The 27,102-nt window shown below is 42.9% G+C and overlaps 2 protein-coding genes and 1 non-coding gene across 3 annotated transcripts in view; 2 read left to right on the top strand and 1 right to left on the bottom strand.

Moving 5' to 3' along the window:
* Positions 1-15,543, bottom strand: part of FAM222B (family with sequence similarity 222 member B) — a 55,994-nt gene extending 40,451 nt beyond the window's left edge. The window contains exon 1 of the mRNA XM_087826009.1: positions 15,466-15,543. The gene's annotated coding sequence lies outside the window, so the exon portion shown is untranslated. The remainder of the gene's footprint in view (positions 1-15,465) is intronic.
* LOC148091238 (U6 spliceosomal RNA) lies at positions 3,201-3,304 on the top strand. Its single transcript, XR_015715970.1, has one exon. It is a non-coding gene; the product is annotated as a U6 spliceosomal RNA (small nuclear RNA).
* A 7,183-nt stretch (positions 15,544-22,726) lies between the features above and the next one.
* On the top strand, positions 22,727-26,756 carry ERAL1 (Era like 12S mitochondrial rRNA chaperone 1). Its single transcript, XM_016201900.2, has 10 exons — positions 22,727-23,017; positions 23,923-24,050; positions 24,179-24,256; positions 24,659-24,705; positions 24,867-24,928; positions 25,097-25,209; positions 25,301-25,549; positions 25,685-25,834; positions 25,954-26,034; positions 26,152-26,756. Exons 1-10 carry the CDS (start codon positions 22,738-22,740, stop codon positions 26,272-26,274), a joined length of 1,311 nt encoding a protein of 436 aa, XP_016057386.2. The 5' UTR covers positions 22,727-22,737; the 3' UTR covers positions 26,275-26,756.
* The last annotated feature ends 346 nt before the right edge of the window (positions 26,757-27,102 follow it).

Raw genomic sequence — 27,102 nt, 5'->3', positions numbered from 1 at the left:
ACACTATTAAAAAGGCATTTCCCCCATAAAAACTTGCTATGTGACATTTTACAGAATTCAAACACGCATTAGACAGAACACAGACTTTGATAAGAAACCTCATTATTCACTCAACTTGCAGAGAACAGCATGTCTGAAAAAACAAGTTTTAAAGTTTTTTTTATTTTAATTTTAATTTTTTTGTATTTTTATTGATTTCAGAGAGAGGAAGGGAGAGGGAGAAACAGAAACATCAATGATGAAAGAGTCATTGATCAGCTGCCCCCTGCATGCCCCTGCTGGGGATCGAGCCGGAAACCCAGGCATGTGCCCTGACCAGGAATCAAACTGTGATCTCCTGGATCATAGGTCAATGCTCAACTGCTGAGCCACACTGGCCTGGCTATAGTTTTTTTTTTAAAAAAAGGCAATGCTGCCCTAGCCAGTGTGGCTTGGCGTGGTTCAGTTGGCTGGGCATTGTCCCATGCACTGAAAGGTTGGGGGTCAGGGCAAATGCCAGGGATTATGGGCTTGATCCCCGGGTAAGCGGCAAGAGGTAACCGACTGATGTTTCTCTCTCTCCCTTCTTCTCTCTCTCAAAAAAATAAATAAAATAGCCCTAGCCAGTATGGCTCAGTGGTTAGAGAGTCGGCCTGTGGCATGAAGGGTCCCAGGTTTAATTCCAGCCAAGGGCATGTACCTTGGTTGCAGGCTCGATACCTGGCCCTTGTCCGGGTGTATACAGGAACCGACTACTCAATGTGTCTCTCTCACGTCGCGCTCTCTCTCTCTCTCTCTCTCTCTCTCTCTCTCTCTCTCTCTCTCTCTCCTCTCCCTTCTACTCTCTCTGAAAAGCAATGGAAAAAATATCTTTGGGCGAGGATAAAAAAATTAATTAAAAAAATATTTTTAGAAGGCAATGCTTTGAAATATTTCAACGTAGTAAGGTAACCTTTTTTAAACTGGCTGCACTTTCTCTTTCAGACACTAGAGGGAAGTGTAAAATCCATTCTCAGTATCTTTGAGAGTTCATGCACTCACAATGTTACAAATTTATTGCATTCTTATATATCTGGGACTCTAATAGACCCTAGAGGCAAATAATAATAATAATAATAATAATAATAATAATAATAATAATAATAATAAGCTACAGTCCCTGTCTTTAAGTCACTTAGTCTAGTGAGAGAAGACACATGAGTTTAAAAAAAAAAAAAAAGCAAACTAAAACAAAGAATGCACATGAGAACCAAACCCCAACTTTTGCAAGTCTGTTGGTTTGGGGCAGGAGAGGAGAAGCAGCATTTCTGGTAGAGGGAGAAAAAAAAATCACATGTCCATATAATTCATACTAGACAAACCAGCTTATCCAAACTGGCTTATTCTATTAACAATCTTCCCTGACTTAATCTAAATGAAAATAACCAATACCTAGAAAGTATCTTTAAATTGTTATCTATAGAAAATAAAGGCATGGGGCCTTAATGGATGGGGGAGATTTGCCTAAACATGTAGTTGGCTAGGTTTCAAAATCAATTGTACATAGTTTAAAAAGCATGAAGGACAGGTACAACTGGACTTAAGACTGTTTACGTAATAAAAAATCTCACTTGAAATCAGGATAAATTATGCTACACCCACCTAAAAAGAGTGTGTCAAGGGTAAATGAATAAAAAGAAGTTTGCTAAATGTGCTCTGTCATATACAAGTTTAAGTTTCCAAATTAGGAAAAAGAGTACTCTGACAATTAGCTTTCACTCTTGCCTTTAAAAAGCCTCTGTAAAGAGGCATGTTGGTTGGCAAATCATTTCTACACCTAAATAATTCAAACTTACATAGGAAAGACTAAGATTTAACTGAAAAGCTGGAATTAAGGCTCAAAGTCACCATAAGGGCAATGGAAACATATGTGTGGTATATTTTTCCCTAATCCTCAAATGACTGCTGCATCATTTGCTATGGTTTGGGATGTTTGGATTGTCAGTGTCAGGGTGGGGAGTTGGTGAGAAGGGACAAGTTATTAATTTCTTACACTGATGGGTAGAAAAGCTAAAAGCCAACATCCTAAGAAAGTTTCACTCACACACACACAAAATGAGACAGCAAACTTGTGAACCAAGGATGAATTGGCATCTTTAAATGCAAAGCCAACTCTCTTCTAGTGCCAAAGCCAATGGCTTCTCCTGTAGATAAAATGGCACAGTTCCTGAAAAAGCCCTGGATGCTGTTTCCCCACAATCCTATAATCTGTTAGAAGACAGAAAACAAAAAGGCTTTGCCAGCCAGAAAAAGCAAATTATAACCAATACAGAGCCAACACTTTACTTTAGACAGAAGGAGTTTTTCTATGCATCTTTGGAAGGAGAGAGACAAAAGACGACGCTTACCATTGCTCAAATAACCAAGGCAAACATTTTAAACAAATACCATGTTGGATAAGCATTTGATGCAATTACATGCTTTCTCACTTCTTATTATAACCTTAAACAATATTTGCAATGTTTACAAAAGAGTTGATGGTCACAAAATACAAAGAACTTTTACAAGTCAATAAAAAAAAAGGACATATAACCAAAGGGGTAAATTTTCAAAGGGCATTAACTAGTATTCAGAGAAAAAATACATAAGGTCAAATATTACATATATTCCACATTGTTAGGAAGTGGTGAAAAGTACTTTCTCCATACAGTACTAAAAGTATTTTTGACTTGATAGTACTGCCAACTGCAAGCTTCCAGAGAAACGTTGGCTACTAATTAATGAATAAAACAAAAAACAGCCTGGCTGGGTGTGGCTCAGCGGTTGAGCATAGACCTAGGGTCCAGGAGATCTTGGTTCGGGTCCCGGTCAGGGCACATGCCTGGGTTGCGGGCTTGATCCCTGGTTGGGGGCGTGTAGGAGGCAGCCAATCAATGATGACTCTCTCATCACTGATGTTTCTATCTCTCTCTCCCTCTCCCTTCCTCTCTTTGAAATCAATAAAGACTTTTTTTTTTTTAAAGGGTGCCTAAAATCGTGTTGTACACTTTAAATATTTTACTATTTTGTCAATTATACCTCGAGAAAGTTGAGGGGGAGGGTGCCTAGCATAGGTAATACATTCCTAAAAACATTTAGGATATAAGTTTTGTGAAACATCTAATCTGGGAAGAAAACTATTAAGTAGGATGGATACAAGAAAGCTGCAAATCAAGTCCAAAGGAACTAAAATTAAAATATGAGTGCTCGGTTCGGCAGTATACATACTAAAATTGGAATGATACTGAGATTAAGATGGCCCCTGCACAAGGATGACTTAAAACAAAAAACAAAACAAAAGATGTATATATATATATGTATATGTACACACACACACACCTTTACCTATGAACGTAAAATAGCTGAAGCTGATCCCTGGGTCTACAATGAACATGACAGATGGAAGCAAATAACATAAAGCCTAAATATACAATCACCGAAGTAAAGCACCTCCAAAAAAGTAAGCTTGCTCAACTTTGTTGTGGAAGCAGGCCATTCAGGGACCCCTTTATCAGTCACCAAATACAAAAGAAAAGCAAATAATGCCTGGGTGCTGCAAAAGCAAGCATAGTCTTCCCATCAAAGAGGAAAAGAAACCTAAGCTTTTTATTTGTCCTTGATACAGAGAGATAATGGATTGTGAAAGAACTTAAATTCCAGAAAAAATATTCAATTCCAACCTATGTAAAGCTACGAACTTCATGTCACTTTGTTCTAAAATCAGCAATACACAGGTCCCTATTGAAAAAACAATACACAAGATCTCAACTGAGCTGTCAGCAGAGTTCAAGTTCTGAGCATGTCAGCAGACTATTGCTTAACCATTTCAGTTTTTCCTTATCAGTTTTATTCAACAAAAGAACCACTTCCCAATTTTCCTCTATTGTTAATGCCACTTTAGGAGCTGAGAAAAATTTAGTTCATCAGATTCAAATTTCAAGCATTTTCTAAGTACACAAAATCACTCAGTCTATATTTAGACTCAGGTATGGAACAAGAAGTGCTAGCTTTGCTTGAAATGACACCATGTCCCTCGTCAAAGCCTAACTGCAACCATCACCTAGATGTCTATTTGGTGTCAACTAAAATAAATTAAAAATCTTTGCCAATGCTTTTTGTAAGTGGTTCTATTGATAGGCTGTAATGCTTTAAATATAGGTAATAGTCCTAGCCAGTTTGGCTCAGTGGTTAGAGTGTCAGCCTGCAGACGAAAGGGTCGAGGGTTCGATTCCCAGTCAAGGGTACTTACCTCTGTTGTAAGTTTGATCCCCGGCCGAGGCCAGGGCTCATGTGGGAGGCAACCAATTAATGTGTCTCTCTCACATCTATGTTTCTTTCTCTCTCTCTCTCTCTCTCTCTCTCTCTCCCGCTCCCCCTTTCTCCCTTCCTTCCACTCTCTCTTTAAAAAAAAAAATAATAAATAAAATAAATGGAAAAATATTGAGTGAGGATTAAAAAATAATAAAATAAAATAAAATACAGATAACAAATCACCCCCACCAGCCTTTAAACATTCAGCATTATAACTGACATAATGAACCAAAAGGCCAAGATGGTAAGAACTCTAGTGGAAGTAGTCTCTTTAATAAAAAATTGTTTTGGCCCAGCCAGGCATGGCTAAGCGTTTGAGCATCGACCCGGGATCCAGGCGATCAGGGTTCGATTCCCAGTTAGGGCACATGCCCCAGTTGTGGGCTCGATCAATGACTCTCTCATCATTGATGTTTCTATCTCTCTCTCTCCCTCTCCTTTCCTCTCTCTGAAATCAATAAAGATATATTTTTTAAAAAAAAATTGTTTTGCCCTGGCTGGTGTTGTTCAGTGGTTAGAGCGTCAGAGTGTGCACAGAAGGGTCCCAGGTTCAAATTCTGGACAAGGGTACATACCTGGATTGTCGGTTCACTTCCCACCCCGGATCGGAGTGCATGCAGAAGGCAACCAATATAAATGTTTCTCTCTCCAGTCCCCTCCCTTCCTCCCATTCTCTTTCTGAAAAGTAATGGGGAAAATATCCTCTGGTGAGGATTAACAACAACAAATTGTTTTATTATGGTTCCATAATTGTTGCATTCTAGAAATTAGGGTAGCAATATCTTTTCCCAAATCCTGAACTATATTTATAAAAATATATCACCTTTCTCAAAAGGAACTTAAAGCCTCTAACAGGCAGCATGTTGCTAATTTTCACAACATCCCAATAAAGAACTATTACTTAGCATTTGTATCACACTTGCCAAAGTGTTTTACAATTATTTTCATTAGTAGTCATGCCTTACAACCACTCACTGAGCTAAACTGGTCCTGTTATCCTCATTTGACAGCTGAAAAAACTAACGTATCTATGGTAAGGCCAAGGTCAAGCCAATCTGCTTTTCCAAGACCAAGGACCTAACTCTTAAAAACACCTCATTCACTCAGCATTGTATGTATATTGCTCATAACCCTAGTTAAAGTAGGTTTTTAGAGAACAGGAATCCACCTAAAATGATACAAAAACATTAAAATATTTTAACACTTTGACAAAAAATATGTAACCAGCCCTGGCCGGTGTGGCTCAATTAGTTGGAGCATTGTTCTGTGCACTGAAAGGTCACCAGTTGATTCCTGGTCAGGGTACATACCCAGGTTGCGTGTTGGATCCCCCATTAGGGTAAGTGCAGGAGGCAACCAATCAATGTTTCTCACATCAATGTTTCTCTCTCCCTTCCTCTCTCTCTAAAATCAATTAAATATATATACATATATATTTTTAATGTAATCACATTTAGGACTGGATGGAATGAGACTGGTGAGATTATGGAGGAGACTAAGAAGAAATAGGAGGTAAGAAAAAAACCAAGATTGGACAATACACTTTAAAGAAACAGAGAGGCAAAGTAAACTAAGGACTGAAAAGCGTCATCTGGGTTTGACAATTAGGTCACTGAGCAGAGCAATTTCAGTGGAGTGGTGGGGACAAAATCAAATTACATGCTTGAGGAATAAATAGGCTGTGAGAGAGTGAAAAGAGCAGGGGCATGACTACTTCTATGAGTAGGAGAGAAACTGAGCAGTAACTAGGGGTTGAGTTGGGGGAAAAGAAATAAAAAAGATTGATGATTCAGATAAAAGAAACAGTGATGCAACAAGGTCACAGAGAGATTAACAGTACAGTAAGAAAGGCCCTGGCCAGTGTGGCTCGGCTAGCTGAGCGTCTTCCTGTGCACCAAAAGGTTGCCCGTTCAATTCCTGGTCAGGGCACATACCCAGGATGCGTGTTTGATCCCTATATGGGAGAAAGTCAATGGATGTTTCTCTCACATATATGATTCTCTCTCCCTCTCCTTACCTCTCTCTAAAAATCAATAAAAACTTTAAAAAAAAACACAAAACACACAATACAGTGGCCCTGCTGGCGTGGCTCAACCTATGATCCAGGAGATCTCGGTTCAATTCCCAGCCAGGGCACATGCCTGGGTTGTGGGCTCCATCCCCAGTATGGGGCAAGCAGGAGGCAGCTGATCAATGACTCTCTCATCACTGATGTTTCTATCTCTCTCTCCTTCTCCCCTCCTCTCTCTGAAATCAATAAAGACATATTAACAACACACACACACACAAAACAAAACACCAGTATAGCAAGAAAGGAAAGGACAATGTGAATATGAATACAGTAAACTGTAGGTGTGCAAGAAAGAAGTAAAGACAATTTACACTTTATGGCCTTTGAGAGAAAGGTGAGGGAGAATAAATTAAAGGACTAGAGAGCAACTGAAGTAACAATTTATCAAGAACCAACAGATATTTAGGTGAGACACAGGAGCCTAATCAGACATCCAACAATTCTCTACTAAGAGGAATGATCTTACTTTACTAAATAAAAGTCCTTACCTAGAAATTTGAGATCTGGTGGAAAATCAGAGTACTTGTGAAAAAAAAGAGAAGAGACATGATCCAGAAACACTAGCAAATAGTCCAAATTGCCTCTCATAAGAAAGCAGCAGCAGAGGGAAGCGGATGGATGCCAAGCAGAGGAGGAAATGCTGTTAATCAATATTGGATCTGGTCCAACTGCCTAAAAGTCACAGCCAATTTTCTCAATGTCTTCCCAAATCTGAAAACCCACACTCACCTGGAAGCTATAATATACAACCTTCAAGAATATTAAGGATGTCTCCTGCCACAATATACTGAATGTCCAAGCTTCAGTCCCTTAAGTAATCTCTGGGAGAACAAATAGCTTGACTAGACTTTGGAGGAGATCCACACATTCCCCAAGTAACTTGATAAATCTCACTAGTGAATACTTTTTCACACACTGAAGTAGAGAATATATCTTTAGGTGACACAGAAGTGTCCTAGGATAGTAAGAGAGTAGGGAAGAAAAGCGAAGTAGCACAGTATTTGGCAATAAGCAAGTTTAACAACTAAAGAGGAAAATTATTAAATTATTAAAGTGGCAAAGTATTCTTTTTTAAATTTTTTTAACTTGATTTTTAGAGAGAGAGGGAGAGATAGAAACATTGATGATGGAGAAACACCAACATCAATTGGCTGCCTCCTGCATGCCCCCTGCTGGGGATCAAGAACACAACCCCAGCATGTGCCCTGACCAATACTGGAACCAGGGACCTCTTGGTTTATTGGTCAGGGCTCATCCACCGAGCCACACCAGCTGGACTGGCAAAGTATTCTTGAAGTCTTACAAATCAGAGCACACAACTGCCATTTCAAAGTAAAATAAAGAAATTCTAAAGGATCTAAAATTTCCACTCAGAGACTTTTTACTATGTATCTTTTAAATTCTTTAAAATATATCCAAAAAAATAAAACTAAGTTAAAAATTCAAGTATTTTAGGAAATTACATTTCCGGCATTCTTTAAAGTCTCCCTCTTCCCCCCTGAACATCCAGCCAGCATGGTGCAGTGGTTGAGCATTGACCCATGAACCAGGTTGTCTCTGTTTGATTCCTCAGGTTGTAGGCTCCATCCACAGTGGGGGGCGTGTGGAAGGGAGCTAATCAGTGACTCTCCCTCATCATTGATGTTTCTATCTCTCTCTTTCTCTCCCTTCCTCTCTCTGAAATCAATAAAACATATTTTTAAAAAAGAGCAACCAATGAATACATAAATAAGTAGAACAAACTGACGTTTATCTCTTTTCTCTCTCTAAAATCAATCAATAGCCCGGCTGGGAGTGGCTCAGCAGCTGAGCATCGACCTAGGATCCAGGAGACCATGGTTGGATTCCCGATCAGGGCACATGCCTGGGTTGTGGGTTCGATCCCCAGTCGGAGGCATGCAGAATGCAGCCAATCAACGTCTCTTTCATCATTGATGATTCTATCTCTCTCTTCCTCTCCCTTCCTCTCTCTCTGAAATCAATAAAGATATATTTTTTTAAATAATAAATAAATTAAATAAATCAAGAAAGAAAAATTTTTAAAAAATTTTACTAACCTAAAAACGCTTTTATTTTAAGGATGAATAGTAGCCTTATTTAATTAAAATACCATTCTTTCCGTTAAGGTGAGAAATTTTGTGTTTTATTCTTGTTTGCAATCTAAAAACTGCTAATTTAAGCCCAGCCGGGCGTGGCTCAGTGGTGGATCGACCTAGGATCCAGACGATCGGGTTCGATTCCTGGTCAGGGCACATGCCCGGGTTGCTGGCTTGATCCCCAGTCAGAGGCATGCAGGAGGCAGCCGATCAATGACTCTCTCATTGATGTTTCAATCTCTCTCTCTCCCTCTCCTTTCCTCTCTCTGAAATTAATAAAGATATATTAAAAAAATGAAAATAAATAAATAATAAATAAATAAAAATAAAAACTGCTAATTTAAGACAAGTTTATAGCACATTAAAAAATGGAAAAATAAGAAAAGGATCAGTATTGCAAGGCCTACTATAGAGAAGGTATTTAGAAGCCATAGTCCCATAAAGCCAATCCCTCCAGATAATGTGAATGAACAACGTATAAAGCATCTGGAAATCAGACTCAGAGGGTCATCATGCTGTCTTTAACTCAGACTTATACCCTAATGATTTCTCCATCTGCATCTCCATTCTAAGCCTTCCTACTGAACTCAAGACCCAAATATCCAGAAACCGATTGGACATTTATTCCTAGATTTCCCAGATACCTCAAATCTAATATACCAAAATCAAACTAATTTTCCCTCAAATGTTATGGCTTCTTACTCCTGGATTCCCTACCTTGGTTAATGACATCACCATCCACTTATTTGCCCAAGCAAACAATTTCAAATCCATCTTTCACAACTCCTCCCTTACATACTACTCAACATAGTCAGTAAGATCCTTCTAGTCAGTCTCCAAAAAACGTCTTTAATCTGTCTACAACTCCACCATTACCAATGTAATTGAGAGCTTCAATATCTCTCAAGTGATCATTATAACAATCTCACAACTACTCTCCCTGCAGCCAAATTCAGCTTTTTAAGTCTAACTTCCACACTGTCAAGTATTACTTGTCTTAAATAGTGATCTGAACATGTTCTTTACCTAGCTTAAAACTCTCCTGTGACTCCCTAGTACCTACAAAATAAAATCCAGACCCCTCACCAAGGTCATCCACAACTGGGCTCAAACTCATATTTCACCTCATTTCCTTCCATTCTTGCCTCATACCCCACAATCTAGCCATATTAAACCACTGGCCCACAGAAAGGTCCATACTCCTATAATTCTGTACCCTTGTGCAAGCTGTTCTCTGCATTTGAAACACTACCTTCTCCAATCCTTTTTTGTTGAAGCAGCCAAATTGTATTCATCCTTCAAGATCCTACTGACTTGCCCTAGCCAGTTTAGTATAGTGGTTAGAGCGTCGGCCTGCCAACTAAAGAGCCCCGGCCAAGGGCACATACTTTGGTTGCAGGCTCAATCCTCAGCCCCAGTTGGGGTCGGGGTACCTGTGGGAGGTAATCAATTGATGTGTCTCTCTACCTCTCTGTCCCTTCCACTCTCTCTGAAAAGCAATGGAAAAAATATCCTCGGGTGAGGATTTAAAAAAAAAAAAAAAATCCTACTGACTCCTCTAGGAAGCCTTCTCAACCAACCTTCTCCCTGCACCACACAGAACCAATGCTCCCATAGCACTTAGTGCAGATGTCTATGATAGCACTTACTGTACTGACTCATAATTATTTATGTTGTCTACAATTAAAATATGAGCTCTTTAAAAACAAGGGTATGTCATTCATACTCCAGTGCCTAGCACAATGCCCAACATAACGTAGGCACTTACATTTGTCTGATGAATTTGATTGTTAAAAGGATTAACTCCAACACTTTTCAATGAAATCAGAGTCCAAATAGCTTAAGAGATTCAAGCCTAGTTTTGGTTCACTGATAAAAAGAAAAGACACTACATGAATTAATGTTTATCTTATTTCTAGTTTTTCATACTTTTCCCAACCAGCTTCAGGTTTAGTTACCAGAAAGTTAGTAGCTGAGTAAGTCTTTTATATCATATTTTCCCATGAAACAGTACAATCCAGTGCTGTACCAAACTACAATTTTATAACTGAGCCATCAAATCTGATAACTTATTACCCCCCTTATATTAAATATATCTTTAGTAAAGAAAAATTAGCATTTTTCCTTTTGAGTTGTATTCCTTTTCACTCTAAGTTACAAACCTATCAAAGGGGCATGATCAAGACCTTGATGGCAATGAAAAGACAGAAATATCAGACACTTCTCTGCTGAGAAAGCATTCACCTCTCACCAAAAGTACAGTGACTTCACACTTATTTCCCACTCCGGTCAGCCGTAGAGCTGCAGCCCTTCCCCTGGCCACTTCGCTTTTCACACTCATTCTCACTCCCCAATTTAATATATTAGAATTATCTTTTTAGAGGTGCTATAATATTTCAGGAGTTTAAATCCAAGAATTGGGGTCACGTCTCTTCTGAAAATGTTCCAAGCTTCCTGTCCTGCTCTGCTGCATTATACAATGTTACTCTGCCAAAGTCTTAGCTCATTTCCTCCTCCTGCTTGTGTCCTGATATGGTGCTACACATCAATAATGCCCTCTCCCTTCCCATTTTCAGACTTTTACTGTCTGCTTGGAATACCCTATCTTCCTTGTCCATCTGTAAGGGCCTATCAAGCAGGTTCAATGCAGGAGGTCTTTACAAACAATACCTGCACCCATAACAAGCTGTACCTCCCTCTAGTAGAGCACTTACAGTGCTTCATCAAGCTTAAGACATACTCCCCCCCACACACACACTTTTCTCTGAAAACAGGATACATATTACAACTGATGGCATGCCAGTCTCATTAGCAGCACTTTTTCTTTCTTTGTGGTATGTAAAATAACTGTGAGCCTTACAATCACTGGCACCACAGGTTTGATAAAATAAGGTATTACATTCTATTATAATTACTTTGTATATTTCTGTTTTCTCCACTAGACTGTGAACCCCCAAAGGGCAGGGGCTATGTCATAATCACCTTTGATCAGCTTACATTTGGGCACAAAGAGAGAGTGTATTTAATAAACACTAGTAATAATTAGCATTTAATAAGTATAAAGTACTATTCTAAACACTCTATATGTATTAACACTATTATCCTCATAACAACCCCCTGAAATAAGTACAACTATTATCTTCATTTTAAAGATAAGGAAACTGAGATAAAGACATATAGGTAAGCTCATTCAAAGATGCACAAAGTTGCAGAAGATTTGAACCCATGTTCACTGATTATGATTCATACTGTTATATGAGTAACTGCTCATCAAATATTTAATGTGCAGTTACTCTATACCAACTACTGTGCTAAACACTGGTAAGCAAACCCTCAGTTTCTCAGGATGCTACCCTGAACCATAAGTTCATTCTTTTTTTTTTTTTTTTTTATCATCACCCAAGGATATGTTTATTGATTTGAGAGAGAGAGGAAGGAAAAAAGAGAAACAATGATGTGAGAAACATCAATCAGGTGCCTCCTGCACGGCCCCAACCGGGGATCGAACCTGCAACCCAGGTTATGTGCCCTGACCAGAAATGGAACCCAAAATCTTTTGGTGTACCAGACAAAGCTCCAACCGACTGAGTCACCCAACCAGGGCTCATAGCTTCATTCTTCAATCCTTTACCCTCCAAACATCAGAACCAACCTAAAACTTCACTAAATTAAATCCCTCCACTCTCTACTTTTCATTTTTAACATCTTCCCATATAGTCAGTCCTCCTTGAAAGTTATTAGCACTCTATCAAGAACCAAAACAAATGATAAAACAAAGAAACCTTTGTGCTCTATTATTAATTAGCAGCTGTGAAAATATCACACAAGAGACTTCAGTTAAGGAATGGGTGGCAGGATCAGGAAAGGCTCTTAAGATACAGGGATTCACCCTAGCTGGTTTTGTTCAGTGGTTAGAGTGTCGGCCCATGGACTGAAGGGTCTCGGGTTCAATTCCAGTCAAGGGCATGTATCTTGGTTGCAGGCTCGATCCCTGTACACTGGGGCCTATTTGCGGGAGGCAACCAATTGATGTGTCTCTCACATCGATGTCTCCCTCTTTCTCTCCCTTCCACTCACTCTGAAAACCAATGGAGATGTCCTCGGGTAAAAATTAAGAATAAAGAAAGAAAGAGAGATTCTATTTGCAACTAAATATTCTCAGTGAAAAAAAGGGAGATAAAACACGATAATTTTGTTTTTATATAGACTGGTTTAAAAAGTCTTCCCTGAGGCTGGCCAGCGTGGCTCAGAGGTTGAGCATTGGCCTATGATCCAGGAGATGGAGGTTCCATTCCCGATCAGGGCACATGCCTGTGTTGCAGGCTCGATCCCCAGCAGGGGGCAGGCAGGAGGCAGCAATTAATGACTCTCATCACTGATATTTCTCTCTCTCCCTCCCTCTCTCTGAAATCAATTTAAAAAAAACACAGAACTTAAAAATAAAAAGTTTTCCCTGAGCTCTGGCCAGGTAGCTCAGTTGGTTAGAGCATCATCCTGACATACCAAGGTTGCCAGTTCATTCCCTGCTCAGGCATTTACAAAGATCAACCAATGAATGCATAAATAAGTGGAACAAGTCAATGTGTCTGTCTGTTTCTCTCTCTCTCTCAAATCAATTTAAAAAAAGTTTTCCCTGAGGCATGAGATGCTTTTTTAAGAAAAATGATTCATTTTATAAGAATAAAAATGAACTGGTAAACCTTATGCCTTTTATTTAGTCCTTGCTGTCAGGGGTGCATGGGAAGCCCTTTCATCCCCACTTTAGACAGACTGCTCAGACAACAGGCAATCCTGGCACTGACCATCACCTTTCTTTCCCCCAGGAGAAGACTCCTCATTTAGTAACAGTTATCTACTACATAAAAGTAACCACAAATAGTAAAAAGAATAGAAGAAGGAGGAAAGGACAGGGAATTCTCATCACAGCTGAAGAAACCTCTATCATTTTAACCTAACACAAACAGCATTTATGGACTTATTTGAACTGATGGAAATTTCGGAAGGAACAGAAGGAAAAATGCATTACCAAAATTAAAAATAGATGTCCAATTATTAAAAATAAGATGGCTAGACCAGCTCTAGCATTTTATATCTCTACTTCATGTTCCATGTGGTAGTCAAAGACAGAATAAATTTGTGTTCTGTAAATGATCTATGACAAAAGTAACAAACGCTTCCTTTTTTAAACTATCCTCAAAAAGGATAATCAGTGTTATGGATGTGTTATGGACAGAGAATTTACTGGGAGATCAAAAAGTTAAAAATGATATATCACTGTGGATTTCCAGGAAAGAGAAGTAAAATACATTTTACCAGATACAGAAGTTACAGGCAGCTAGGGTTCATTTCCCTCATTCCTATAAAATAACTCATTTTTCTTATCTGTGAATCTTCAAGAATCTAGTAGGGCCACTCCCTATCTTGGCTCAGATGAAAGACAAAACATTCACTAATCTCCAAAAGGCCTCACCATTTCAAGCTCTCAATCTTCAGAGCCAGCAAAGCTGAAGCATCGGTATCTTTCTGTTCTTTTGAAAGGAGTTTCTTTTAAAAGTTTCACCTCCCTGTCAAAAGCTGTGGTTAGAAAGCCATCTTGTTCCTCTGGAAGCACAGTTTTTAACTCTGTGCTCTGCTTTGTCTATCCTAAACAAGAACGACAACAAAGCCTCAGGAGTGCTCCTTCAACCCAAGAACCTCTTGGGCTCTTGCACAGCTGCTTCTGTCTTTCTCTTAGAGACACTCCACCCTGGAGGTTCCACCAGCAGAGTAACAAAAAGTGGAGTTGAAAAGCTGCTATATGCTTATCTGACCTCCAAAATAGAGACAGGGCCCTGGAGCAAGCAGACTCCTTTGCAAAGAAAACAGTTTTTTATAGTTTAAAAATAACAAAGTATATTTGCACATCCCTCACTGTGCAGCCCTTCCAGCTTGTTTCAAACTAGTTTTCTCAACTCATAATAAAGCACATTAGTACCAACTGTGTTACAAGGGAACAAACCTGAATGAACTATGTTCATTAAGAATTTAACACACTGGCCTTCCATTCTCTATTTCCTTCCTCTTGGGTAGGAGCTACAGACCATTTGTAAAAATGCCCAAGAGCATGGTATTTTTCTTACACAAGTCTGATGACTAATTTGTCACATCAAAGAACAAACTGGTATTTCTGCACATGGTCTGCTATGCCTAGGTAGAAAGCACATATGTGCCTATTGAGGTTTTTGCAAACAATATGCTTCACCTTGACAAAGAAATTAGTCATTCCATTAATAACAGTAAGGTCTAAAATCCAATAATATTGTTAGTGTTATAGTAAGATCAGCTTACTACTTACAATTTACAATTTTCATAAACAATCTCAATCATATACATGATGCTTGCAATAGCCCACTGTATCACTACATCTTCCAGAGGTTCGGAAAGGTTAAGTGGGACCTGCCCAAGATTAGCTATCAACTTCAATCAGTGGTGGACGTGGGCTGGAACCTGTCGAACTCTAAGCCCATAGCTCTTTTCTCTAGATCCCCATCAGCTTCAAACAGAGGGCTCCCGGCTTCCATCCCCTACCAGAGCAGCCTACTGCTTGGGGCGACCGGCCTTTCCCTGTCAGGATCAGAGTTGGCTTCTTCAGCTCCAGCAGGGCTTTCATCCTCCACACCCTCCCCCCGCGACCATTCTCTCAAAGAAGCGGAAAGGGAGAGGCGACAGAGAAAGCTCCTGGGGGAAGGGACGATGACAAACAGCGGAGTGCGGGACAGTGGCCCTGCCGTGGGCTCCATCACTCTGCAACGCGCACCCCCTTTCCTCCACACAGCTGCCCAGCCCTGGGGACAGCGATCTGCCCACCCGTGCCCCAAATTCTCCCGTCATTACCTCGATCTGTCCCTCCCCCACGCCCCTTTCCTTCCGACCGGCGGAGCCCTCCCCACCCGCCAAGTCGGAGTATCTATCCACCAAGCCACCCCTTCCCCTCCTTCCACCACAACTCACTGTCGGTGACTGGGCCCGGCCCTCATGGCTGCTCCGTTGCCGCCCGCCGCCGCCACCGCTACTCCACACCCCGGCCCCTCAGTCGCCGCCGCCACCGTCGGGACTTGCCGGCAGCCGCTCCTGCGCCTGCGCAGCCTGGAGTGCCGGGGCCTTCTCGGGCAACCCGCGCCTGCGCAGCCCGCTCTGGGGGCGTCTAACTCAGTGCCTGATGCCCTGGCCCCCGGGGTCTCAGGTAGACATGGCCGCTGGCCTCGAGGACTTGTTAAGCTTAGAGGCTTTGGCGGCTGCCTCAGGATCGAGGCCTCTGAAATACCTTGCCTAGGTTATTAAACGTTTGGACCCATAAGGGGCTATAGACTTAATGGCACGTTCAGGATTCTGGATCCCACTTGCACCTAAAGGCTTGAATTCAGGTGCTCTGAGGTGAGCACTGATAAGTCCAGGTTTCCTTCAATACGATCACATCTAGAATGTATGGGGGTAATTGTATAAGAGGCAACTTTGACATCCCAGAATACACTGCTGGCTAGGAGGTGCTCAGAAGCCCTGGGGACCTTGTCTATGAGGTGACTGCACCTAGAATACACTGGGACACTGCTAAGTTCAGTCTGTTAAGAGCGTACTGTTTATTCCACGAAATTTTTCTAGGCATCTCATATGTGCCACTGAGGGACTTGCAGGCTAATTGTCCCCTACTTTCCAGCTCACTGTAGAGCCTGAACCTTTTGCAAACTGGTAAAGGAAAACCAGACCATTAGCCTAAGGAGGCCCAACTATCAGCCCCTAGACCACTGTGCTGCCTTGGCATAGCCCAGGAAGAAACAAGGCCCAAATGAGTCCTGGGAATTCAACAACACAAATTTGACAGCTGCAGGCAATGCACTATAGCCAAAGGGAAGAGGAGGTAAGGACTAAGCTCTCCTTATCACTGTGACTCTTCCATGCCTCCTCCAGCCAGTCTCCCTGTAGAATTCAGAGTTTGGAGACATAGGGACCAAAATTTGGGGGGTGGGCTGGGAGAAGAAAGAAGTTCGAGCTGGCAGCATGGCTCCATGGTTGAGCAGCAACCTATGATCCAGGAGATTGCAGTCTGATTAGGGGTCAGGGCACATGCCCAGGTTGCAGGGTGGATCCCCAATAGGGGGCATGCAGGAGGCAGTCAATCAGTGACTTATCATTGATGTTTCTCTTTCGCTCCCTCTCCCTTCCTCTCTCTGAAATCAATAAAGACATATTAAAAAAAAAAAAGACGTGCCAATTTTTCTGTGAACCGTGTTACATTCTCCCTATTTCTAGACCTGATGCCAGGATGAATGTTTGATTAAGGAAAGTTTTGATTGAGGAAAGTTTTCCTCATTTTGTAAAGAAGCAAGAATAGACCCTAGAGCAGTGATTTTCAACCTTTTTCATCTCATGGCACACATAAACTAATTACTAGAATTCTACAGCACACCAAAAAAAATTCTTTTTGCCCATCTGACAAAAAAATAATTTTAATTTATTCACACCAGACAGTTATTGTTGTGTTGGTTGTCATTTTTTTATTTGACAATCTAAGGGAAAAGAGGTCAGTGCCCCTGACTAGTCAGGTATTGCATTTTGTTTTGTTTTAAATATGGTTTGTTGGCTTTTAAGAGAGAGAGGAAGGGAGAGGGAGAGAGAGAGCAAAACATCAGTGTGAGAGAGAAACATCAATCGGCTGCCCCTGGATGCACCCCAACTGGGGATTGAGCCCCCAACCTGGGCATGTGCCCTGCCCAGGAATAGACCGGCAACTTTTCAGTGCATGGGACAATGCTCAACCAACAGGGCAGGTATTGCATGTCTTTTATTCTGTTTTTTAGAGAGAGGGGAAGGGACGGAGGGAAAGAGAGAGAGAGAAACATCATTGTGAGAGAGACACATCAATTGGTTGCCTCTGCATGTGCCCTGACCAGGACCAAGGATCGAACCTGCAACCCAGGTACATGCTTTTGACAGGGAATTGAACCCGGGACCCTTCAGTGTACCTGCTGATTCTCTAACCACTGAGCAACACTGGCCAGGGCCAGTTATTCATGTTTTAAAAAATCTTGCGGGCCTGGCTGGGTAGTTCAGGTGGTTAGGGGATTGTTCCCATACACCAAGGTTACAGGTTTGATCTCTAGTCAGGGCACACACAAGAAGCAACCAATGAATGCATAAATAAGTGGAACAACAAACTGATGTTTCTCTCCCTCACAATCAAGAAATAAATTAATTTTTAAAAATTCTTGCAGCACATTGGTTGAAAATTGCTGCCCTAGAGTAAAGGTTGAGAATGCTGAAAATAAAGCATCACAATGATGCAGGAGGCAATACAACCTGCTTGTCATTAATATTACTAATTCTTCTGTAAAAGGAGGCAGGAAGATATAGGCAAATGCACATAATGGAATTCTCAGGTCACTAAGATACTAAGGGTTATTCCCTGAAGCACCTAGAAACATGAGGATTTTTTTTCTCACCAGGTGCATGTGACTTTTTAAAAAAATACATGTTTTTATTGAATTCAGAGAGGAAGAGAGAGAGAGAAATATCAATGATGAGAGAGAATCATTGATTGGCTGCCTCCTGCATGCCCCCTGCTGGGGATCAAGCCCAAAATCCCCACATGTTCCCTGACCTGGAATCAAACCCTAACCTCCAGGTTCATGGGTTAATGCTCAACCACTGAGCCACACAGGCCGGGCAGATGCTTCTGACTTTTACACTCAGAGCTATATGTTGCTGTGGGAAAATAGGGTATAAATTGGCATAATCCTATCTTTAGAAAAGCAAATCTACACAAAGGTACAGATCTCATGTATGAACTGCCTTCCACCTAGGCAATTATATCTTTTTAAAATTTTTTAATTTATTGATTTGAGAGATTTGTTGTTTCACTTATTTATGCATTCATTAGTTGCTGCTTGTATGTGCCCTGACCAGGGATTGAACCTGAAACACTGGCATATCTAGACAATGCTTTAACCAACTGAGCTACCTAGCCAGGGCTAGGCAATTATATCGTGACACATGTGAGTAACAGACAGGACATCCTGTGGGTAGGGCTCTGGGTCAATCCCAGAGGCTAGCTCCTGGCTTAGAAGAGTTGTCATTACTTGCAAAAGTATTACCCTTTGGAATGAGAGCACATTTGGCACCTTAGGGGAATTGCAAAGCCAGAATGGAGGAAGAAATAATATAGACACTATGTTCTGATGAATGGATGACTAAAAAGAAGGCCATAGCTTCTGGGAACGTACTTTCCTAGCCCCAACACCACATGCAACCCCCAGGAAGGCCTGCTGAAATCTATATAATGACAGCATATCCTCTTATATTTGAACCATAAGGGTTTCCTGAGCCATTTCCCTACTTAAATTTCTTACCAAGGGCAGAACAGTGGAATTTTCTTCCTATCAAGCATTCATTCACTATATCCAATGAAAATCAATCAGAGAAACCACTCTTACTCCATTTTCAGACCATGTAGATAAGCACATAACCCAGACCCAAGTCAATCAGTGTATAACATTTCCTAAGTTACAATAATTGTTTTAGGGATGGGCACCATAATGCAGACAGAGCTAAAAATGCACAAGGAGAATTTTCTTTGTGAGAAAGTCTGTTGTTCTTTCCCACTAAAACTGGATATGAGATGTAATATCCAGAACTGCTGCAAACATGTTGATGCCACAAAAGGAGAACCAATCCAGAGAAAGATGTTATTCACTCACTGAACAAAAATCTATTGAGTATCCACTATGTACAAGACACTCATGTAAGTGCAGGAGATATAGCAGTGAACAATATATGTATTCCTTGTCTTCAAAGAACTTACAGTTTAGTAGAGGATATGCAATAACAGCAAACACTTATATAGCATTTACTATGTGCCAAGGACTATTCTAAGCACTTTACACATATCAGTTCTTTTAATAATAGCAACCTTATCAGCATACTAATCATTATCCCTATTTTAAAATATGAGGAAACTGAAGTCAAGAGAAGTTACTTGCCCCAGGTTACACAATAAATAATGGAGCTGAGAATCAAATCCAGGACGTCTGGCTCAGTAATCAGTGTGCTCATTTACGATATTATAAACTGCCTTGTCACAGCAGGAAAAAAAGACCCTATGAGAAATTTTAACCAGTCTTGCAAAGAACAGTCTATGGAAAGGCCTGCAAGTAAGAGAATACCAGACAACTGGGGGACTGAAAAATTCAATTGAGCTGAATTCACTTGAATGGGGTTACAAAAGATGGGACTGGCAAAGTAAGCTGGAGGCACATTAGTTAGTTTGTATTTTATTCTGAGGGTAGTGAAGCAAGAAAGGGGCTAGGGTCCAGCGTGTGGTTCAGTAGTTGAGTGTTGACCTATGAACCAGGAGGACACGGTTTGATTCCCCATCAGGGCACATGCCAGGGTTGCAGGCTTGATTCCCCAGTAGGGGGTGGGCAGGCGGCAGATCAATCACTATCTCTCATCATTGATGTTTCTCTCCCTTTCCCTCTCCTTTCCTCTAAAATCAATAAAGATATATTTTTAAATAAAAATTTTAAAAATTAAAAAAAAATAAAGCCTGAGCCCTGGCCAGTGCAGTTCAATTGGTTGGGCATCACCACATGCAGTGAAAAGTTGACTGTTCAATTTTCCAGTCAGGGCACATGCCTGGGTTTCAGGCTTGATCCCCGGTAGGGGGCGTGCAGGAGGCAGCTGGTAGATGTTCCACTCTCACATCAAGGTCTCTCTCTCTCCCCCCTCCCTTCCTCTCTCTCTAAAAATCAGTAAAAATATATTTTTTTAAATGAAATGAAACCTGAATGGCGAGAAGCCAAATCTATAAGAACACAGGAGGCAGGATTAACAGGTGTAAAGACTCTGAGGCAGAAATGAGCTTAGCATATTTAAGAAATTGAAAAAAAGCCAGTGTGACTGAAGCCTTGGGAGCAGGGCTCAATGCATGAAAGGACTTTGGATTAATCTAGTTGGAAGAGGAGGCCATAGAAGAGTTTAGGCACCATCTCCTTCCAATTCTATCCCCTTAAATCTTTGGAATCCACTGACTTCTCTTCACTGTCTTCACTGCACTATTTTAGTATGATAAAATGACACCTAGTTGGAACAGGATTTGGAATTAGTGAAGGTTTTTTGCTTTTCAGATGGAAGCAATTAAGCATTTTTTAAAATAAATGCTGACATAAGGAATATAGAAGTTGTTTACAAAGAAATTTATGGAACAAGGTTCCTGAAGGTGCAAAACAATTAACCTTAAGATAGGAACATTTATTGAGAGCCTACATTGTGTTAAGTCCTATATTCAAATCAATATATATTTTTATTATCATCTTCATATTACAGATGAGGAAACTACCACTTGAAGAGTTTAAATAACTTATCCAAATTCATACAGCTAAGTGGCAAACTGAGCTAAGAACCCAGGCAGTCTGTTCCATCTGATTAGTCTCTCCTAACCTACAAAATACAAAATTCCCCCACAATATCATTTGAAGGAAAATTTCTGGGAAAGAAGAGAATTAACAAGACTCATCTCCCTTAATTTGTGTGTCCTCCCTGGGATTCTTCCACAGTACTATCTGTTGCCAGAACTGTAGTATTTAGTATGTGTTCCTTGGGTAATTTTGCATTTATGTAATTAAACACTTCATTCACTGCTTAACTTGTAATTTCCCTTCACCTTAATCGCAGTTGAAATGCATTTCACCTTACTGTCCATGAAAGATTTCATATTTTCCTGATTGCAAGCTGTCCTCTATTTAGTGGTATCTTGTTTTTTTGGGCATATGGGTGCCCCCAAAACATCCAGAACATCGTGTTCCAAAAAGCTGTTCTTTCCACTAACAGAGCAAGCAGCCTGAAAGCTGGAGCCTGGTGCCATTTGCAAACCATCAGTGTATTTGGCTGCCCCCACTCTGTCCATCCTGTACATCACTCTGCTTCTCTAGACACTCAGCCTCCATCCCTACAACAGCAGCCTGGCCAGCTGGTTCTCACCATCTTCCACTAATCCTCCCCTCTGTGTCCTGTATCATCAATGTTTCCCTCTGTACTGGGTCATTGCTATGAACAAACAAAATCTCCCTTTTTAAAAAAGAAAACTCTCTCTTAACCCCCCTTCTTCTCTCCCCCTCTTCTGTTACCACTTCCTTCTGCTCTGCTCCTCTGGAAAGAGTTGTATATATATTCTGGCTATCCTTAATGCCTTCCCTCTCATTCTCTGTTAAACCCACTCCATTTAGGCTTTTACCCAGACCACTCTACTGAACTGTTCCTGTCAGGTCACTAACATCACACACACACACACACACCACCACCCCCCCCCGACACCCCCCCCCCAGGATACAAGTGATGTTAATTTTGTCCGTTTTGTTTACTGGTGTATCCCCGGCATCCTCACAGGCCTGTACATAGTATATGCCCAGTGAATTCCCATCCCCTCCAATTCCCGCAACAATTATCTCTCAATTTCAATAATCTGATTGAGAGACTTCAAAGAATGAACGGGACTTTAGGCCACAAATCGGCCAAGGTAAGTCAAGTTCCTCAGGCCGCTAAGGAGTCTGGGAGATCCTTGTCCTTTTGCAGACCTTCTGCTTTTTCTCCGCAATTGAATGACCCCAGGGAGGAGACAGTAGCCAAGGTTTACAGGAGGGAAATCCGGGTCGGCTGCTCATCAGGAACAACGAGCCAGGAATCACTCCTTACCGGAGGCTCGCATAAAGTAAAAGTACTGACTTCCGGAGGCCGCTGCCGACCGCTAGGCCAATTCAAAGTGGGACTGGGAGAGGATCCTGCAAGCCTGAGGCAGAAGCGGTCTAAAACGACCCTTACTGAGACCGGTGGGACAGTGACCACTTCCATGCCCACGACCACTACTCCTTCGACGAGTCGGTTTCTTCAGCTGCAGGAAGGCACGCGCTAAGAGGAAGATTTCTGCCGCTTGGCCTTGTGGGAGATGTAGTCTTTTAGGAGCCCGGGCTAGAAGGGCCTTTTACAAAACTGGCAGAAAACACGATGTGCATAGGACTCCGAAACGATCCTCACGCTCACACTCTAAATAATCATTTTTCCCTTTTCTCGACCTCGGCCAGTCTCCAGGGTAGTTCCTTGTGCACCAGCCTCTAGCGTCGCATTGGTCTCCCCTCGCTGGGCCCATCTAGCTCTCTCCGCCTCGCTCGCCTTTCTGCGGCTTGGACCAATCGTAGGTGAGTTCCCGGTCAAGTCCCGGAATGCTTTGCGGCTGTAATGGCTGCCCCCGGCCGGCGCGGGGCTGTGATCTTTCGAGCAGTGTTAGGGTTTTGGCAGCTGGGCCCTGTCTCTGGGAGGGAGTGGGTCCCGTCCCTCTTGGGCTGTCAGCGGAGGTGCGTGTTCTGTGTCGCGGGCGCCGCTTCCTCTGGTCCCCTCCTGGCCTCGGCTTCTAGGCGTTATGGCCAGAACTCAGCCCTGGACCGCTTCCTGGGACTCTCTCAGCCCGACAGTTCGTTGCCGTTGACTCCTCATGTCCCCGCCGTGTCCATGCACAGAGGTAAAGAGCCCAGAGAGATTTGCCCGAGATTGTCACGGTGTTTTATCAGTGAAAGTACCATATGGGGAAACCTCTCAGTCTGGGGATATTATTTTTGGTCCTGTATTAAAGGCCTCGAGAAAGGTGAGCAGTGAAGGATCTCACAGGAGATACCAGGTTCTAAGAGTTTTCGAGCCAGAGGGAACCCATCTGGTCACAACCAGAGACTCTCAGAAAGCACGAGATTGAAGGACCACAGGCCAGGCAGAGTTGTGGCTCTTTGACCCCAAATGGGAAGCTGACTCGGTCCAATAAGTGCCCGCTGTACTTGGCAAGACACTGAACTACAGTTGAGAAATAGCACCCTCTATTCTGGTAGGGGGTAGTATAGACTAGAGTCTTTTAGGGAGTTGGACACATAAATTGATAATTGCAGTGCAATGTCCTAAGAAGCTAATACAAAAAGACTTAGATTTCAGAGCCTTCATAACACCCTTAGTAGGGTGAGACTGACAGGGCTGGAGGGATTTCTGGCTTTACCTGGTCTATCTGTATTCCCATGTAACATATATTTACCAGGCACAACTACATAGTAGTTCCACACAGTAATTGAGTATTAATTATTAATGCCAGGGTTTGTGCTGAGTGGTTTTACACAGTCACCAATTGCTGAAAGATGGTTATAAGTAGGTACCATTAATATCCTCATTTTATACATGAGAAAACTAAGGAATTCAGAGAGATTAGAGGACTTGAAAAAGTTACATGAACTAATTAATGGACAAACTGAGTCTCAAAGCCAGATCTCAGCTTCAACCTGGTACACTAATCTTGTATCCCTACTCCCTTTGTGGGTGGGTAGGACTATGTGCCTGACAGGATCCAGACTGTACTCTTTCTCACTCCTTTCCTGCTTCCGCACACAGATGAGCAGGATCTCCTCTTGGTCCATCCCCCCAACATGCCTGAGAACCCCCGCGTCCTACGAGTGGTCCTCCTGGGTGCCCCGAATGCAGGGAAGTCAACACTTTCCAACCAGCTGCTGGGCCGAAAAGTATGCTACATCCTTGACTCCCTCCTCCACCTCCTACCCCCACACACATACACACCCCCTTTTCATCTCTCCATGTATTGTCTTAAAGGGATCTGGAACCTCACTTGGAACTTCTTTGTTCCTGGCAGGTGTTTCCTGTCTCCAAGAAGGTGCACACTACTCGCTGCCAAGCTCTGGGGGTCATCACAGAGGATGAAGCCCAGGTGGTGGGTACCTGCAACACGGCAGAGGATGAAGCTAAGAGGGCCTCCCTTAGTGTTATACCTGAAGAAAATGATGTTTAGACTCATTTCTCTGAGAGGAAAGAGTCTCCTCTTCCTTTAGGCCTGGAGCAGTTCTCTCTGTACCTTTTCCCTTTGGCATCTAGTCAGAAAGGTCTCATTTTTCTCTTTACTGCCTCCTAATCTTCTGTATATTCACAGTCATCCTCCTCTTAGATTCTGTCTAGAATTTAAGCAAAGCTAGACCGTAAAAATTTAGTCAACTTGGCCAAGAAGTTAGGGGGCAGGGGTGGGAGAAGCAAGCTTCTGACATCAAGGGTGGCCTTTCATTCCCAGTCATAATCTTTCCTCCTGGGTTCTGGGGGTCTGGGCATCTCTTGATTTTAGATTCTACTTGACACACCTGGCCTGATCAGTCCTGTTAAACAGAAAAGGTAATAGTTATGAAAACAAGAGTTGTAAGGGGAAAGGTGTTGAAGAGTGGGTGGGGAGATCCCATCCTAGGGGCTGGAAAACCCCCTTATCACACCCCATCCCTCATGAAGAGTACATCAGTCATAAGGCCCTTCCTGACCTATGTATGTCTGTCCCTCAGGCACCATCTGGAGCTCTCTTTGTTGGAAGATCCATGGAAGAGCATGGAATCTGCTGATCTGGGTTAGGCTCAAGAATGGAATCTGAAGTCCAATTTACACTGTTGTGGCCTCTTATTCCTGATAGTTTGGGAGGTGGGGGTTGGCCAGAGCCCATCCATTGGAAGTTCTTGGGGGGCGAGGAGAAGAGTGGTCATATCTTTGTCTTTTTCCCCACCCTACCAACTTCCAGTTGTGGTTCTTGTGGATGTCTCTGACAAGTGGACTCGGAACCAGCTCAGCCCCCAAGTGCTCCAGTGCTTGACCCAGTTCTCCCAAGTCCCCAGCATCCTTGTCATGAACAAGGTGAGTACCACCTCTCTGAGGAAAGGGTTTATTTTTCTTCAAGGCCCCCATCTCCCTGACCACATACCCTGTGCCCATCCCCCACACCCAGGTAGATTGCCTAAAGCAGAAATCAGTTCTCCTGGAGCTCACAGCAGCCCTCACTGAAGGTGTGGTCAATGGCAAGAAGCTCAAGATAAGGCAGGCCTTCCGCTCACAGCCAGGCATCCAGTGCCACAGCCCAGCAGCTAAGGAACCAAACGCACAGTCTGTTGGAGGCCCTCGGAGGACTGGGTGGCCCCACTTCCGGGAGATCTTCATGTTGTCAGCCCTAAGCCAGGAGGATGTGAAAACACTAAAGGTCAGTCTTGGCCATAGCCTGGCCTTTGGCTTCCACCATGTGAAGACAAGCCTCAGAGTTCCTCCTGGAAGTGAGAGTGAGTAGGAAAGTCCTGGTTGGGACTGTGATGCTCACCTACTCCCTTTGTACCCACAGCAATACCTCCTGGCACAGGCCCAGCCAGGGCCCTGGGAGTTCCATAGTGAAGTCCTCACTAGCCAGACGCCTGAGGAGATCTGCACCAACATCATCCGTGAGAAACTCCTAGAGCACCTGCCCCAGGAGGTTCCCTACAATGTGCAGCAGGTGCAGGCCCAGTGAAAGGATCTGGGGTCTCTCCACCAGGCGCATACCCAAAGCACGGCATCTGGGTCCCAAGAGGTAGGGGTGTGGACCTGCCTGACTAATCATATTTCTTTGTGCAGAAAACAGTTGTGTGGGAGGAAGGGCCAAGTGGGCAGCTGGTGATCGTACAGAAGCTTCTGGTGCCCAAAGAATCTCATGTGGTAAGCAGCACTGGCCTTAGAAGAGGGAGTAAGTGTCTATTAGGCAGGGGTTCTTTTCCCCCTGCTTGGGAGCCCTGAGAGCAGGCTCACTGTCCCTCTCTTTTATCCCACCCTCAGAGGATCCTGATTGGTCCAAAGGGGCACCTGATTGCCCAGATTGCAGAGGAGGTGGGCCGAGACCTCATGAACATCTTTCTCTGTGAGGTTCAGCTACGCCTCTCTGTGAAGCTCCTTGATTGACCACCCTCTGCTATGCCTCCGAAGCTATCCCAGCCCAAGCTTCTGGCAGGAGCTACTGACCAGAATTGTCCCTGCCTGGGACTTGCAGGGACTGGTGAGGAGCATGGATATTGACTGACTGACTCTGGCTGGCCTGGCTGGCCTAGTCTGCACAGCCTCTGCCCAGCCATGTCTTGTATTGGAAGAAGGAACCTACCTAGCTCAGTCCCCAGGTAATTCCTCTCACTGGGGCCACAGCTGCCTAGGTCTAGAAGTTGGCCCCTTGGTGGGAGCAGTGTCACCCTGCTTCCTCCTGTCATTGGGCTCAGAGTTTCTCCCTGAGTTTTCAGTTGTTAGCAGAGGGGGGATCTTTTTCCTCCCCCTCATACCTTCCACCTTGAAGCCGTGTAAGGACCCGTGTGTCCTGAGTGAGATAATGCCTCCCACCTGCTCCCCAAGTCCTTGATCCCTACCACCCCACCAACCTCCCATTCTTGGATACTAATAAAGTTAAAACACAAGCATTCTGGTTCTCACCTTTATTTTTTTAGAACAGGGAAGAGAAAACTTACCCATTCCCTCACCCCCACCCTCTTGTCTGAGCTGGAGTCTCCCTCCCTTCCAGTAGTCTGCTCCAGGATCCTGAAGTCTCTTCTTGGCACGTTTTCTGGGTGCAGCAAGAGAACCATTACCATTACTAAACTCAGTAATGGTAACGGTTTCCTTGCCATTCCCAAGTGCCCTGTCCATGGGCAGGCTGTGATAGGTGATCGGTGAGCTCGATGGGCTGTGTCATCCTCTGCCCTCATCAGGCTCCAGAGTTGGGGGTACCCGGACTAGTACATCATC

This window comes from Miniopterus natalensis, chromosome 17 (assembly GCF_054644295.1).
Source record: "Miniopterus natalensis isolate mMinNat1 chromosome 17, mMinNat1.hap1, whole genome shotgun sequence".
Taxonomy (NCBI): domain Eukaryota; kingdom Metazoa; phylum Chordata; class Mammalia; order Chiroptera; family Miniopteridae; genus Miniopterus; species Miniopterus natalensis.
This window is presented reverse-complemented; position numbering and strand designations above follow the sequence as displayed.

Bases quoted from the DNA above. Each gene is read 5' to 3' on its own strand.
- ERAL1 (XM_016201900.2), top strand. From the start codon at position 22,738: ATGGCTGCCCCCGGCCGGCGCGGGGCTGTGATCTTTCGAGCAGTGTTA. The intron at 24,929-25,096 runs GTTAGGCTCAAG...ACCAACTTCCAG, and splicing joins CATGGAATCTGCTGATCTGG to TTGTGGTTCTTGTGGATGTC. The intron at 25,210-25,300 runs GTGAGTACCACC...CCCCACACCCAG, and splicing joins GCATCCTTGTCATGAACAAG to GTAGATTGCCTAAAGCAGAA.